This window comes from Carcharhinus amblyrhynchos, chromosome 32 (assembly GCF_965287045.1).
Source record: "Carcharhinus amblyrhynchos chromosome 32, sCarAmb.v2.hapA, whole genome shotgun sequence".
Lineage (NCBI taxonomy): Eukaryota > Metazoa > Chordata > Chondrichthyes > Carcharhiniformes > Carcharhinidae > Carcharhinus > Carcharhinus amblyrhynchos.
In genome coordinates, this window is record NC_137355.1 from 16,686,939 (window position 1) to 16,703,118 (window position 16,180).

Consider the following 16,180-nt stretch of genomic DNA (forward strand, 5'->3'; position numbering starts at 1 on the left):
CATGCGGGGAGGTCTCGGGGTCATGGCAGGGCTGTTGCGGGCATGGAAGGGTGAGGCCCTGCGGGAGGGAGTGGGAATGAGCGAGAGAAAGAAACCCTAGTCTGAAAGAGATTTCAGCCTGGTGGACCGAACTCCTCCATTCTGTTATCAGGTACAGTTTCCCAGTTCTTGTGCTGCTGCAGTAACTCAGAAATCATAGATCATAGAGTCATACAGTGCAGAAGGAGGCCATTCGGCCCATTGAGTCTGCACCAACCACAATCCCACCCAGGCCCTATCCCCATAACCCCATTCACCCTAGCTAGTCCCCCAGACACTAGAGTCAATTTAGCATAGCCGATCCACCTAACCTGCACATCTTTGGAGTCCTTTTTGGATTTCAATTCAGTGCCTACGATTGTCAATTTTTGATACTTCTTTTTTCTACCTTTAGCATCAGGTAACTGGGGGAGAATTTAGTACAGCCAATGCACCTAACTGACATGTTAGCAGCAGCTGAACAGGCTACTGGAGTGTGGCAATTCAGGGAATTTCATAGTAACTTCATTGCTGTGTTAATGTAAGCCTTCTTTGTGACTAATAAACTTTATTTTGACTTTAACATCTTACGAACTGTGGGAGGAAACTGGAGCACCTGGAGGAAACCCATGCAGACACGGGGAGGAAGTGCAAAATCTGCACAGACAGTGACCCAGGCTGGGAATTGAGCCCAGCTCCCTGGTGCTTTGAGGCAGCAGTGCTAACCACAGTGCCACCATGCTGCCCCAAAATATGATGTGGGAGATTGGCTCTCAGGAAGTTCCATTAGTACATATTAGAAATTAGAACACATCATAGCAAATTGTGAAACATTTAATTCCAAAGGATTTCTGGCTGGCCTGCCACATTCTTTCCCCCAATCTTGAGCTTGTCCAAAACTCTGCTGCCTGTGTTCTCACTCGCACTAAGTCCGGTGCACCGTTCACCCCTGTGCTCACTGGCTGACATCAGCTTTCGATCAAGCCACACCCTGATCATAAAATTCTCACCTTAGTTTTTCAAATCCATCCCTATCCCTCTCGTTGCTATCTCCCTCATCTCCTCCAGCTCCACAATCCTACAAGATATTTGTGCCCATTCTAATTCTGACCTCCAGAACCCTGATTTAAATCTTTGTATCATTCATCTTTCATGGCTTATGAGGAGAGACTGAGTAGACTGGGACTATATTCATTGAAAGATTTTGATGGGAATAGGTAAGATAGAAGCAGGGAGGTTTTTCCCACTGGCAGGTTAAACTAGAACTAGAGGACATGGCCTCAACATAAGGGGGAGCAGATTTAGGACTGAGTTGAGGAGGAACTTCTTCACACAAAGGGTTGTGAAACTGTGGAATTCCCCATCCAGCAAAGCAGTTGAGGCTACCTCATTGAGTGTTTTTAAGGCAAGGATAGATTGAACAGTAAAGGAATTAAGGGTTATGGTGAGCGGGCAGGTAAGCAGAGCTGAGTCCACGAGAAGATCAGCCATGATCTTATTGAATGGCGGAGCAGGCTCGAGGGGCCAGATAGCCTACGCCTGCTCCTAGTTCTCATGTTCTTTTCCAGATCCTGAAACTGCTTTCTCAAACCTTACCGCCTCTCCTTTTCAGCCTCTCCTTTAGACCTATCTTTTTGAATATATTTCTTGCCAACTTCTCCAACATTGCCTTGTGTGTCTCTGTCCAACTTTGCTTAATGCTCCTGTGTAGCACCTTGGGGCATTATGTTAAAGTACTAAATATATATAAACTATTGCTGGTAAATCTGCAAATTGAAAATAACAGTGAAGGCAGATTTTTAGCAATGGAAACCTTCCCTCCCAATCTTGTCCCAAGTGATATTCTTGACCCTTAATCATAGAACCAAATTCATAGAATCCTGATGGTGCAGAAGGAGGCCATTTGGCCCATTGCACCTACACCAATAACAATCTCACCTAGGCCCTATCTCTGTCAACCCTCGTATTTACCCTGCTAATCGCCCTGATGTTAAGGATCAATTTAGCATGGCCAGTCCATCTTAACTGCACATTGGAGTGTGGGAGAAAACCCACACAGACACGGAGAGAACGTGCAAACTGCACACTGGTATAGTGGTTAGCACTGCTGACTCAGAGCACCAGGGACCTGGGTTCGATTCCCGGCTTTGGTCACTGCCTATGTGGAGTCTGCACGTTCTCCCCATGTCTGCGTGGTTTCCTCCCACTGTCCAAGAGATGTGCTGGTTAAGGGTGCATTGACCGTGCTAAAATTCCCCCTCAGTGTACCCGAACAGGTGCCGGAGTGTAGGGGGTTTTCATTAGCAACTTCATTACGGTGTTAATGTAAGCCCACTTGCAACTCGTGAATAAATAAACTTAAAACATTTCTAACAGACAATCACTCAAGCTGGGCATCGAACCCCAGTCCCTGGTGCTGAGAGGCAGCAGTGCGAACCACCGTGCCACCCAATCCCTGTGGGCAACTAGAGAAGAACAAAGAATGCTGCCCTACTCATGCTGCCACATCCCAAGGACAAATGGTATAAGAAAAATGAGCCCATGCTGGCATTCTGTGGACGTGTCCATGCTTTGATGCTTAGTGATGACGAAGGTAATCCATAACTCTGTGGAATCAAAATAGGTTTTGGGGAGAAGTGTGCTGCCAGGAAATAAGCCGTGCGCTGGGATCATTTCCCTACTGAATAATGACAGAAGGTTCATTGCTAAAACGTCTCAAACTGCTGGCAAGCTGCACGCAACATATGTTGTACAGATTAGATCAACTGTTGTGTTGTTGCTAATAGGTTTTGCGCTGTGATTGAATGCAGCACAGGTCTTGCTCTTCAAACCAGAACGCATATTGCAAAAATATTTTGTTTGTTTATGCAGCAAGGCTGCTAAAAGCTGATAATTTTTCATAATGGTGCTCTGTTGGAATTGTCTCTCCCTTGCTGTGCAGTACCGCGCATGTGTTGTGGTCATGGAATCAAGTGACTGCTGGCAGTCTCCTTTCAGCCTTCCTCGCCCACTGTTATTTTTGACTGAGTGTCATCAAGGCAGAAGCCCGAGGGGAGTTACAAAACATTCTCCCTCCTCGTGAAGTAGGCCGGGATTGACGTTACAAAAAAGAACTTGATATATTGACAATTAATTCTCTTCAGGAAAGAGAAAATTTCCTGCCCAACTCTTCTAGCTGCCTTTCTGACTCACCTCCTTTTCACCTGATGAAGAGGGTGTCCCTCGAAAGCTTGTGAGTATATTATCAAATAAATAGGTTGGACTAAAACCTGGTGTTGTCAGACTTTTTACTGTGTCACCTCCTACATACATGGTGGCATGCAGGATTATAGAATGCCTGTAGTACAGGAGGCAGTCAGTTGGCACATCAGTTCCGCACCGACTCTCCGACAGAATATCTCACCCAGCCCCACTCTATCGCCTAACCCCATGCGTTTATCCCATTAATTCCCCTAATCTACATATCTTGGGACATTAAGGGGCAATTTAGCATGGCCAATCCATCTAACCTGTAGCACGGTGGTTAGCACTGCTGCTTCACAGCGCCAGGGACCTGGGCTCCATTCTGGCCTCCAGTCACTGTCATTCTCCCCGTGTCTGCCTGGATTTCCTCCCACAATCTGAAAGACATGCTGGCCATGCTAAATTCTCCTTCAATGTATCCAAACATGGGACTAGGGGATTTTCACAGTAAATTAATTGCAGTGTTAATGTAAGCCTACTTGTGACACTAATAAATAAACTTATACTTAAAAAATTGTAATAGCCAGAAAACTTCATTTGTGCAATGGAATTTGGGTGTGGAAGTACTTGGGCCTTGGGCATCCCTGGGGAGGCAATGGCCTAATGGTTTTATCACTAGACTATTAATCCAGAAATTCAGCTCATATTCTGAAGACCCAGGCTCGAATACCACCACGGCAGCTGGTGAAATTTGAATTCAATAATAAAAAAAATTGAACTAAAAATCTACTGATGACTATGAAACCATTGTCGGAAAAACCCATCTGGTTCACTATTGTCCTTTTAGGGAAGGAAATCTTTCGTTCTTACCTGGTCTGGCCTACACGTGACTCCAGAGCCACAGCAATGTGGTTGGTTCTCAACTGCACTCCAAGGGTGACTAGGGATAGGCAATAAAAGCTGGCCAGCCGGTGACACCCATGTCTCGTGAATGAATAAATAAAAACTCTTAATTTTTCAGCAAAATGTGGCTGAATATTCCCTTCCCCTTTCTCTGGTAATCCAACAAAGAATTTGCAAATTTCAACACATCCCGATCTCTGAAAAATTGAATCTCTATCTCTGCTATTCCATTAGTATGTTTTTGAGCTTTGCTTATGGTGCAGACATGGTGTTGCAGGAGTTAAAATGACACGTCAGGTTGACCTTGGCAGTGAGGCAATCTTCTGCTTTGCGCATGCAAGTCAGGATAAGAGAAAATTCCCACCCTGTGTGGCTGTTTAATTGCACCCACACTCCAAAGATGTGCAGGTTTGGCCACACTAAATTAAGTTAGGTGGATTGACCATGTGGCACAGTGGTTAGCACTGCTGCCTCAGAGCGCCAGGGACCTGGCTTTGCTTCCAGCCTTGGGTGACTATCTATGTGGGGTTAGGGCAAGGGAGAGGGCCTGCGTGAGATACCGCTGACAGAGGTTGGGTGGCGACTAGGTGGATGGAATGGTCTCTTCTGCACTGTAGAGATTCTACGACTTTTAAGAATGTTGTAAATGCATTAGAAGCAGTTCAGTGATGGTTTACTAGACTAATAATAGGAATAGACAAGTTGTCTTTGGGCAGAAGAATGGTTTGCACTGCTGCCTCACAGTGCTAGGGACCTGGGTTTGCTTCCAGCCTTGGGTGTCTGTGTAGAGTTTGCATGTTCTCCCCATGTCTGCATGAGTTTTCTCGGGGTGCTCCGGTTTCCTCTTGTAGTCCAAAGATGCATGGGTTAGGTAGATTGGCCAGGCTAAGTTGTCCCTCAGTGTCCCAAGATGCACAGGTTAGGGAGAATTAGCAGGGTAAGTACATGGGATTACAGGGATAGGATGTGGGTAAGATGCTCTAGTAGAGATAGTGCAGACACAATGCGCCGAATGCCCTCCTGCACTGTAAATGTGTGGGGTACAGGATAGTGATGAGGAGCGGAGATGTCCTGGGTAAGATGCTCTGTTAGAAAGTCAGTGCAGAATGGATGGGCCAAATGATCTCCTTCACTGTAGGGATTCTGTTGTTCCATGGAATATTTGCTTACGTGCTTTTGAGTTGTTTCAGATTAGATTTCAAATGAGTTTCACCACATGTCTGGAAGTTTAAATGTTTATTAGTGTTGTAACTAGGCTTACATTAACATCGCAATGAAGTTACTGTGAAAATCCTCTGGACGTGTCACTGATGCCTGTTTGGGTACACTGAGGGAGAATTTAGCATGGCCAATGCACCTTAACCAGCATGTCTTTTGGAACATGGGAGAAAACCGGAGCATCCAGAGGAAACCCACGCAGACATGAGGAGAACATGCAGTCTCTGTACAGACAGTGACGCAAGTAAACCTGGGTCCCTGGTGCGGTGAGGGAGCAATGCTAACCCACTGTCCCGCCTCCTGAGAATTGATTTTAATTACCTAGTACCCAAGATGAATACCCCAATAGTGGCAATTGCCCATTATCAGAATAGAATGTAGGCATTAACCTTGAGCATGCTGCAGCAATATTATTAGTTTTCCTTGTTGCTTCCAGAAAATGGACCAGATTAAAGTTCCAACAGAAATACCAGGGATGGGATTCTCCAGTTGCACTTGTTCCTAGGGGCGGCACAGTGGTTAGCACTGCTGCCTCATAGTGCCAGGGCCCCAGGTTCGATTCCTGGCTTGTGTGACTGTGTGGAGTATGCACGTTCTCTCTGTGTCTACGTGGGTTTCCTCCGGGAGCTCTGATTTCCTCCCATAGTCCAAAAGACGTGCTGGTTAGGTGCATTGGCCATGCTAAATTCTCCCTCAGTGTACCCAAACAGGCATCAGAGTGTGACGTCCAGAGGATTTCACAGTAACTTTACTGCGATGTTAATGTTGGGTAGCACGGAACTGAACGTTGCTGGGCAGAAAGGATACATGCGGACTGCTACACAAGATAAACCAACAGTAAGAGAACAAGAAGGATGGCACAGTGGGTTAGCACTGCTGCCTCACATTGCCAGGGACCCAGGTTCAATTCCAGCCTTGGGTCACTGTCTGTGTGGAGTTTGCACATTCTCCCTGTGTTTGCATGGGTTTTCTCCAGGTGCTCCAGTTTCCTCCTCCAGTCCAAAGATGTGCAGGTTAGGTTGCTTGGCCGTGCTAAATTGTCCCTTTAGTGTCAGGAGGATTAGCAGGGTTACGGAGATACGGCCTGGGTGGGCTTGTTGGTGGGCCAAATGACCTCTTTCAACACTTTAGGGATTCTATGATTCTACAAAAAAGAGACATGCTATTGAAGCTTTTTGTCTTGCACCTAACAGGACAGCTATTCAAGATATACCAATAGTAAGGGTGTCCATCAATCGGCACACTCTTCTTATGCAGTTGTTCTCTGACTATCAGTTTATATTAAATGGGTCCAATAGCAGCTGGGATGTTTGAAACCATTTATGGTTTATCATTTTTCAAGTTCTGATGGTTGTTTCTTAATTTGATTTTGTATAAGAGAGAAGGGGAAAAGTTGTCACTGCAGGCAATTTATCCAGATAAAGACAGAAGGGGGAAGAATCGTTCTCTGTTACAAACTTTACTAGTCAGAAGTAAGGCTTACCTTAACATTGCAGTGAAGTTACTGTGAAATTCCCCTAGTCGCCACACTCCAGCGCCTGTTCGTTAGGTTGCCGGAGCACCTGGAGGAAACCCACGCAGACACGGGGACAATGTGCAGACTTCACACAGTGACCCAAGCTGGGAATCGAACCCAGGTCCCTGGTGCTGTGAAGCAGCAGTGTTAACCACTATGCCACCTTGTGGCATTAAAAGAAATAATAGTGCAGCACAGGAACAAGCCATTCGGCCCATCAAACCTGTGCCAACACACAGTTTTTAAACTAGAGACCTTTAACGTTTATTTAGTAGGCTTACATTCACACTACAATGAAGTTACTGTGAAATTCCCCTAGTCACCACAGTCCGGCACCTGTTTGGGTACACTGAGGGAGAATTTAGCATGGCCAATGCACCTAACCAGCAAGTCTTTCGGATTTTGGAGGGAAACTGGAGCACCTGGAGGAAACACAAACAGACACGGGGAGAACGTGCAGACTGCCGCACAGACAGTGACCCACGCTGGGAATAGAACCCATGTCCCTGGCGCTGTGAAGCAGCAGTGCTAACCCACTGTGTCACTCTACGCTGTCTGTATTCCTCTACTCCCTACCTAATCGTGTATCTTTTGCCATTTTTTGGGATAATTATTAACTTCCAACTAACGTTCTTTATCCTGCCAACATAAGTGGGTCGATTTGCAATCTTTGTTTCCAAAAGGATATTCTGCACTCTGACTTGAACTTGCCACCCCTAAAGAGTTTTGAATCCCCTCACACCTCAACAGCAGTGGTTGAGCAGACAAGACAGCTTGACAAACATCTGCAGGGCATAGGTCTACATAATGAAATGTGCAACAAATGGTGCAGAGCCAGCAATACGTTGAAGGAGCATTCTGGTTATGGCGACCTCTCTCTCTTCCCTCTCTACCTTGCTCTAGTTGTCCTCCATTTTCCTTCACCCCAAGAATGGTAGTCTTGCGGCACAATGGTTAGCACTGCTGCCTCCCAGTGCCAAGGACATGGGTTCAATTCTGGCTTCGGGTGACTGTTAGTGTGGAGTTTGCACGTTTTCCCCATGTCTGCATGGGTTCCCTCCAGGTGCTCTGGTTTTCGCCTACACTCCAAAGATGTGCAGGTTAGGTGAATTGGCCATGCTAAATTGCCCCTTAGTATCTGAAGATGTGTAGGTTAGGTGGATTGACCATGTTAAATTACCCCGTAGTGTCCAATGATGTGCAGGTTAGATGGATTAGTCAGAGGAAATGTTTGGGGTTACGGTGTTACGGTGGGGGAGAGGGCCTGGGTGAGGTACTTTGTCAGAGTCAGTAGAAGCTCGATGGGCTGAATGGCGTCTGCACTGCAGGGATTCTACAACTCCATTGAAATATTCAGTGTGTATTAAATGTATTTAACCCTTTTCATGGGGCCATGTGAACAAGCCTGATTTCAATCTTGCAATGCACTGAGATGAAGGAGAAGCCACTCATGCGGCTCCCTCACTAGCTTAGGTTGCCCATCACTGATGTAAAGGAACCAATCACTCACATGGGGTTGTGTATACACGTGTGTTCACTTATTTAGACTAGGCTCATAGGAACATATATTTATTTATAAAAAAGCTTAACAACATCATAGAATCCCCAGAGTGCAGAACGAGGCCATTCGGCCCATTGTGACTGCACCAAGAATCCCACCCAGGCTCTATCCTCGCAACCTCATGCATTTACCATGTTAATCCCCCTGACACTAAGGGGCAATTTAGCATGGCCAATCCAATTAACCCACACATCTTTGGATTGTGAGAGAGACCTGTGTGTGCGTCAAACTAAAACTAAAATTGGATTGCATGACACCCTTCATTTTAGTGGTATCATGCTGCAAACTCTTAAAAAGCATGATCGAGGTATATAACAGTTTAAAAGGGGTTGATAAAGTAAATGTAGACAAAATGTTTCCTTTTGTGGGACAATCTTGAACAAGGGAACAAAGAAAATTGTGTGGGTTTCCTCCGGGTGCTCCAGTTTCCTCCCACAGTCCAAAGATATGCGCGTTAGGTTGATTGGCCATGCTAAAATTGCCCCTTGGTGTCCTCATGTATAGGTTAGAGGGATTAGTGGGTAAATAGGTAGGGATATAGGGGTGGGGCCTGGATGGGATTGTGGTTGGTGCAGACTCGATGGGCCGAATGTACTCTACTGTAGGGTTTATATGGAACAGGAACAGGCACTTTCGGCCCTTCAAGCCTGCACTGACCAAGCGGTATAGGTTGAGAGGTGGTAGATTTGAAACTGAGATAAAGAGGAGTTACTTCTCGCAGAGGGTGGTGAATTTGTGGAACTCTCTGCCCCATAGCGCGGTGGATTCTGAATCATTGAATGGTTTCAAGCAGGAGATAGATATATTTCTAATTTTAAAAAAGGATAAGGAGATATGGGGAGGTGGATTTGAGACCAGGGAGATATCAGGGGCGGCACAGTGATTAGCACTGGTGCCTCACAATGCCAGGGGACCTGGGTTTGATTCCCAGCTTGGGTTACTTTCTGTGCAGATTCTGCATTTCTCCCCGTGTCTGCATGGATTTCCTCCAGGTGCTCCGGTTTTTCCCCTCAGTCCAAAGACGTGCTGGTTAGGGTGTATTGGCCATGCTAAATTTTCCCTCAGTGTACCCGGAGTGTGGCGACTAGGGGATTTTCACAGTAACTTCATTGCAGTGTGAATGTAAGCCAACTTGTGACTCTAATTAAGTTTAAATTTTAAGAAACCCTAGATCAGCTACGATTGAACTGTGGGGCAGAGCAGGCTGGAGGACCAAATGGTCTATTCCTCCTATTCCTTATGTATCATTTCACAATAACTTCATTACAGTGTAAGCCTACTTGTGACTAATAAATAAACTTAAAACTAAATTTAAACTTATATCAGTGATGATCTGATTGAATGATGGAGCAGGCTCCAAGAGCTGAATTTTCCTGTTTCTGCTCCTAATTCCTGTGTACAACAATGTAGTGTCTTGGAATATTTCACTGCATCAAAGGTGCTATTAAATGCAAGTTGTTGTTGCTGTCTACCTTGCAACACTAGTTAGTAGAACAAAGAAAAGTACAGCACAGAAACAGGCCCTTCGGCCCTCCAAGCCTGATGCTGTAACTAAACTTAAAAAAAACTCCTGCCCTCACTTGGTTTATATCCCTCTATTCCCGCTCTATCTATGTACTCATCCAGGTACCTCTCAAATGTTGCTAATGCGCCTGCTTTCACCACCACCTCTGGCAGTGCGTTCCAGGCACCCACCGTTCCCTGCGTGAAAAACTTCCCCTGCACATCTCCCTTAAACTTTCCCCCTTTCACCTCCTTCCACTTTCCCCCCCCTCACCTTGAATCCGTGCCCCCTAGTGATTGACACTTTCACCCTGACGGGGGGGGGAAAAAAACTTCTGACTGTCAACACTTGGGGACTGTCAAAGACTGGGGCTCCCTTTGTGAAATCCCATAGGAAATGGAACAGTTAATACGTTAAACTCCTGATGTTGGCACCCTTGTCGTTGTTGGAATTGATAAGCAACAGTTACTCTTCCTGGTTTATCCTGTTGCAACTAACCGAAGGAAAGGCATTTCCTGCCCTGCATTTTGAGCAAGGTCAGAGCAGATTAATTTGTGTTACAGCGTTGCACAAGATGAGAAAGATACATGTGAACAAACTGTGTGGGTGAGACACATACCAAAACTTCAGCTTCACTGAAATGTAGTGCACGTGTGCAGACCCGTGGTTTACTTTGACCTTGATTGCTAAATTTTCCCCAACTTTTGCCAGTTTAACTTGCTCTACCTTTTTCTATTAAATGCCCTCCTCTTGTTTCATATTAATGCCCAAGCCCAGTTTAAAAATATAACTTTAACCACCACTTTGATTTGATTTATCCTAGGGGAATGTCACAGTAACTTCATTGCCGTGTTAATGTAAGCCTTCCTTGTGACTAAGAAATAAGCTTAATTTATTATTGTCACATGTATTAGTATGCAGTGAAAAGTTTTGTTTGTTGCGCACAATGCAAACAAAGCATCCCGTTCATAGAGAAGGAAATGAGTGTGCAGAATGTAGTGTTGCTTCACAACGCCAGGGTCCTGTGTTCGATTCCCGGCTTGGGTCACTGTCTGTGTTGAGTTTGCACGTTCTCCCTGTGTCTGCATGGGTGCTCCGGTTTCCTTGCACAATCTGAAAGATGTGTGGGTTAGGGTGCATTGACCTGAACAGGCGTCAGACTGTGGCAACTTGGGGAATTTCACAGTAACATCACTGCAGTATTGATGTCAGCCTTACTTGTGATGAATAAATAAACTTTACTGTAAAAAGCTTTACAGCCATAGCTAGGGTGTAGAGAGAGATCAACTTAGTGCGAGGTAGGTCCATTCTGATGTGGGTCACTATCTAATTCTGGATTACTTGAAACTTTCCTCTCCAGCAGATGCCAACCAGGCTGCTGGGTATTTCTGGCATATTCTGCTTTCGTTTCAAGATATTAATGTCCTTCAAGTCTTGCTGTTTATTCTTAGAGTTAATGCAAATCGGAATACTAAGAGTGAGAAAAAATATAGGTTTCAGCAAAACTTATAACTTTGTATCCTTGAACCAGTCAGGTATATCAATATATATCCCTTGAATCAATCAGTTGAGAAAAAGATACAGAAAACACAGACCAACTGACTCAAGAACAGATTCTTCCTGTTATCATCAGACTATTAAATGGTCCCGTCACACATTAAGCTGATCCTTCTCTTCACCCTATCAGTAACTGCAACACTACATTCTGCACACTCCTTTCCTTCTCCCCTATGTACTCTACGAACGATATATTTGTTTGCATAGCACGCAAGAAACTCGGGTTCGACTCTCACCAACTTTTGTAGGTGTACCATAGAAAGCGTTCTTTTTGTTTGTATCACAGCTTAGCATGGCTCCTGCTCTGCCCAAGACTGCAAGGAATTACAAAAGGTAGTGAAAGTAGCCCAATCTATCATGCAAACCAGCCTCCCATCCATTGACTCTGTCTACACTTCCCACTGCCTCGGCACAGCAGCCAGCATAATTAAGGACCCGACGCATCCTGAACATCCTCTCTTCCACCTTCTTCTGTCGAGAAAAAGATACAAAAGTCTGAAGTCACATACCAACTGACTCAAGAACAGTTTCTTCCCTGCTGCCGTCTGACTTTTGAATGGACTCTGCGTTAAGTTGATTTTTCTCTATACCCTAGCTATGACTATAACACTACATTCTGCATTCTCCCCTTTCCTTCTCTGCGAATGGTAATGTACGGTGCACAAGAAACAATACTTTCCACTGTATGCTACTACACATGACAATAAATCAAATTGTGTATTTTTATATCACTTTTATATCAAGTTTGATTTATTTTCACGTATTACAGTATACAGTGAAAAGTATTGTTTCTTGCACACTATACAGACAAAGCATACCGTTCATAGAGTTAAAGTTAATTTATTAGCCACAAGTAAGGCTTTCATTAACTTTGCAATTAAATTATTGTGAAATACCCTCGTTGCCATGTTCTGATGCCTGTTTGGGTCAATGCACCCTAACCAGCACGTCTTTTGGACTGTGGGAGGAAACCGGAGCACCTGGAGGAAACCAACGCAGACACAGGGAGAATGTGCAAACTCCACAAAGACAGTCACCCAAGTGGAGAATAGGACCCGGGTCTCTGGCACTGTGAGGCAGCAGTGCTAACCATTGTACTACTGTGTCGCCCCTACATATCCCTGGGATTCCTGGGAATATATAGGGGAGAAGGAAAGGAGAGCGTGCAGAATATAGTGTCAGTCATTTTGATTTGATTTGTTATTGTCACATGTATTAGTATACAGTGAAAAGAATTGTTTCTTGTGCGCAATGCGGACAAAGCATACCGTACATAGAGAAGGAAAAGAGTGTGTGCAGAATGCAGTGTTACAGTCGTAGCAAGGGTGTAGAGAAAAATCAACTTAATGTGAGGTAGGTCCATTCAAAAGTCTGATGGCAGCAGGGACAGTAAGAAGTCTTACAACACCAGGTTAAAGTCAAACGGGTTTATTTGGAATCACGAGCTTTTGGAGCACTGCTCCTTCATCAGTACATTTATTGACTCACCTGATGAAGGAGAAGCACTCTGAAAGCTCATGATTTCAAATAAATCTGTTGGACTTTAACCTGATGTTGTGAGACTTCTTACTGTGCCCACCCCAGTCCAACGCTGGCATCTCCACATCATGGCAGCAGGGAAGGAGCTGTTCTTGAGTAAATTTTAATATATATTCCTTGAACCAAATCAAGGTATATTTTAAGATATATTATGTTCTGATAGATGTGAGCAGAGTTGATTCTTGCAGTGCTCTCTGTTCCTGTTCAAGTATATTTCAATGTGCCCAATGTCAGATTATTCCCAGTATTGAGATAGTTGTTTGGAGAAGATAAGATGTACTTGTATAAATAATAGTGTTTAAAACTTATTTTTAAGGTTTGGGCCTTTATGTGGAATAGTTGGGGGGAGAGGGAAGGAGGAATGTCTTAGGCATGGGGTGGAGGGGGACGTGGGGGGAGGTCCCAGGGATATGTGGTGGGTGGGGGGAATTATCCCAGGGATATGTGAGAGGGATCCCAGGGATGTGGGGAGGGGGGGGGGAGGTGGAGTAGAAATCCCATGGGTGTGTGGGGGGATTTTCCCAGGGCTGGGGGGAAATCCCAGGGATGGTGGGGAGAGGGTCCTATGGATGTGTGGGGGGGGGGGGGGGGGGGTGGCAATCCCAGGACTGGGGGAGGTATCCCTAGGCTGGGGAGGGGGAGGGAAATCCCAGAGCTGTTTGGTGGGGGGAGTCCCAGGGTTGTGGGTAAGAGGGATCTCAAGGCAAGGGGCAGAAATTCCAGGGATGGTGGGGAGGGAGGATCCAATTTTTTTTTGGGGGGGTAAGGGGGGGGGAGGACCATGGTGATGTGAGGGGGGGGGGAACCCTGGAGGTATGTGAGGGGAGGGAACCTCGGAGATATGTGGGAGGGAGGGATCCCAGGCATATGGGGTCCCCAGGAAATATGGGAGGATCTCGGAGGAGGAGAGGGGGAATCCCAGGAATGTGTGGGAGAGGGGGAATCCCAGGAATGTGCGGGAGAGGGGGAATCCCAGGAATGTGCGGGAGAGGGGGAATCCCAGGAATGTGCGGGAGAGGGGGAATCCCAGGAATGTGCGGGAGAGGGGGAATCCCAGGAATGTGCGGGAGAGGGGGAATCCCAGGAATGTGCGGGAGAGGGGGAATCCCAGGAATGTGCGGGAGAGGGAGGAGGTGGGTGAATCCCACGATATCTGGGGGGTGGGAATCCCGGGGTTGGGAGCCACACACTCTGTCCAGCTGTATTGTTAACCCTCGGAGCCTGAGCAATGAGCCAGGCGGCGGCGGCAGCAGCGACCAATGGCTTGCTGCCTGGTGGCGTTTTCCGTGCGCGCTGCCGGGGCTCGGCCATTCTCCGGGCCAGCGATGGGGAGCTGCGGGCGGTCGCTGCTCGCTCTGCTCTGCCTTCTCTCCGTTCCCGTCCGCGGCCAGAGAGGGGAGCGGACACACCGCCGGTTCGAGTACAAGCACAGCTTCAAAGGACCGCACCTGGTGCTGCGGGATGGCACTGTACCCTTCTGGACACACCATGGCAGTAAGTTTAATCACTCTCCAAAAACTTCTCCCTCCCCTGGGACAACCACTTGGCTGATTCTGCAGCAAGATAGTGAACGAAACCGTAACTACAGCGATGCTTACAGACTCACTTCATTTGTTGTGGGCAGTGTTTAAATACCTAATTTGGTAATTTTAAAGTCTCTACCTGTTGTATCAGCAGTGTTTCTCGTGTTAAAATAACTAATTTGGTCTCTTTATCTGTTTAAACGTGTTGCAAAGGAGGGCAAACCTCAGTTTGGGTTCTAATTTTCTCACTTTCCTCATGATTAGCGGACAGTTTTATTATCTGTAGTGACACGTGTTGTGAAAGTGCCAGACCCTGTCCCTGTCAGGGCACCACCTGCTGATCAAACAATCCCTAAAGTGCCAAAAGACCATTCGGCCCATCGAGTCTGCAACGACTCTCTGACAGAGTATTTTACCCAGTACCCCACCCCACAATCCCGGTAACCCTATGGCTAATCCCCCTAACCTGCACTTCTTTGGACACTAAGGGACAATTTAGCATGGCCAATCCACCCTAACCTGCACTTATTTGGAGTGTGGGAAGAAACTGGAGCACCCGGAGGAAACCCATGTAGACACAGGGAGAATGTGCAAATGCCACACAGACAGTGACCCGAGGCTGGAACTGAACCCGGATCTCTGGTGCTGTGAGGCAGCAATGATAATCCACTGTGCAGCCCAATATTTGCCAGATATCTTCCCCTTATTCAACATTAGCTGGTGTTTAAAACATGCTCTCGCTCGCTCTCTCTCTCCGAGACACCCCCCACCTCCCTACATTGCTATCTATCAGACCCATGTTAAACATTACTACTTCTGTGTAATAGTTTTCATGCTGTCTTTTTATCGTGGGGGATCCTAAGCTTTGAAATTCGCTGTGAGAATACCACATCGTTGTTAAAAGCAAATTACGGTGGATGCTGGAATCTGAAACAGAAAATGCTGGAAAAGTCTCAGCAGGGCTGACAGCTTCTGTGGAGAGAGAATACAGCCTCCAGCGTTTTGAGTCAGGATAATCCTTTGTCGGTGCTCTGTGCTGTCTCCACTGATGCTGTCAGACCTGCTGAGATTTTCCAGCGTTTTCTGTTTTTAGTCCAAATAATAGCCCTTCCTCAGGAGATAAATGTTCCTTTTAAAAAAAAATTAAATGTGTATTAGCACGTTGATGAACTATCAAATGTAATTTTACAAATCTGATAGAAATACAAGAGTCCCATCTTTGAAATCCTACATTCTGAACTTTAAGACATAGTTTTACTAGTAATTAACTTTATAAAAAAAAGTTTACTCCCGTTATGGAAATTGCAAGGACTGTGTCTGTCTGTCTGTCTTGAGTCGTGAACTGCGCGTTTGGGAAAGCATCCTACCTATTGTAAGATTTCACTTGAAAAGAACAGTACGCTGGCACAGTGGCTAGTCCTGCTGCCTCACAGTGCCAGGGACCCAGCTTCGATTCCAGCTTCAGGTCACTGTCTGCATGGAGTCTGCACATTCTCCCCACTTCTGCCTGCGTTTCCTCCCACAGTCCAAAGATGTGCAGGTTGGGTGGATTGGCTATGCTAAATTGCCCCTTAATGTCCAAAGATGTGCAGGTTAGGTGGATTGGCAATGATAAGTTGCTCCTTAGTGTCGAAAGATGTCCAGATTTGGTGGATTGG

The 16,180-nt window shown here is 46.0% G+C and overlaps 1 protein-coding gene across 1 annotated transcript in view; it reads left to right on the plus strand.

The window, feature by feature from the left end:
- Positions 1-14,310: 14,310 nt before the first annotated feature.
- The window catches only part of LOC145360683 (protein ERGIC-53-like), an 80,850-nt gene continuing 78,980 nt past the window's right edge, over positions 14,311-16,180 (plus strand). The window contains exon 1 of the mRNA XM_080216038.1: positions 14,311-14,493. Within this exon, the coding sequence (XP_080072164.1) occupies positions 14,325-14,493 (169 nt within the window). The 5' untranslated portion in view covers positions 14,311-14,324. The remainder of the gene's footprint in view (positions 14,494-16,180) is intronic.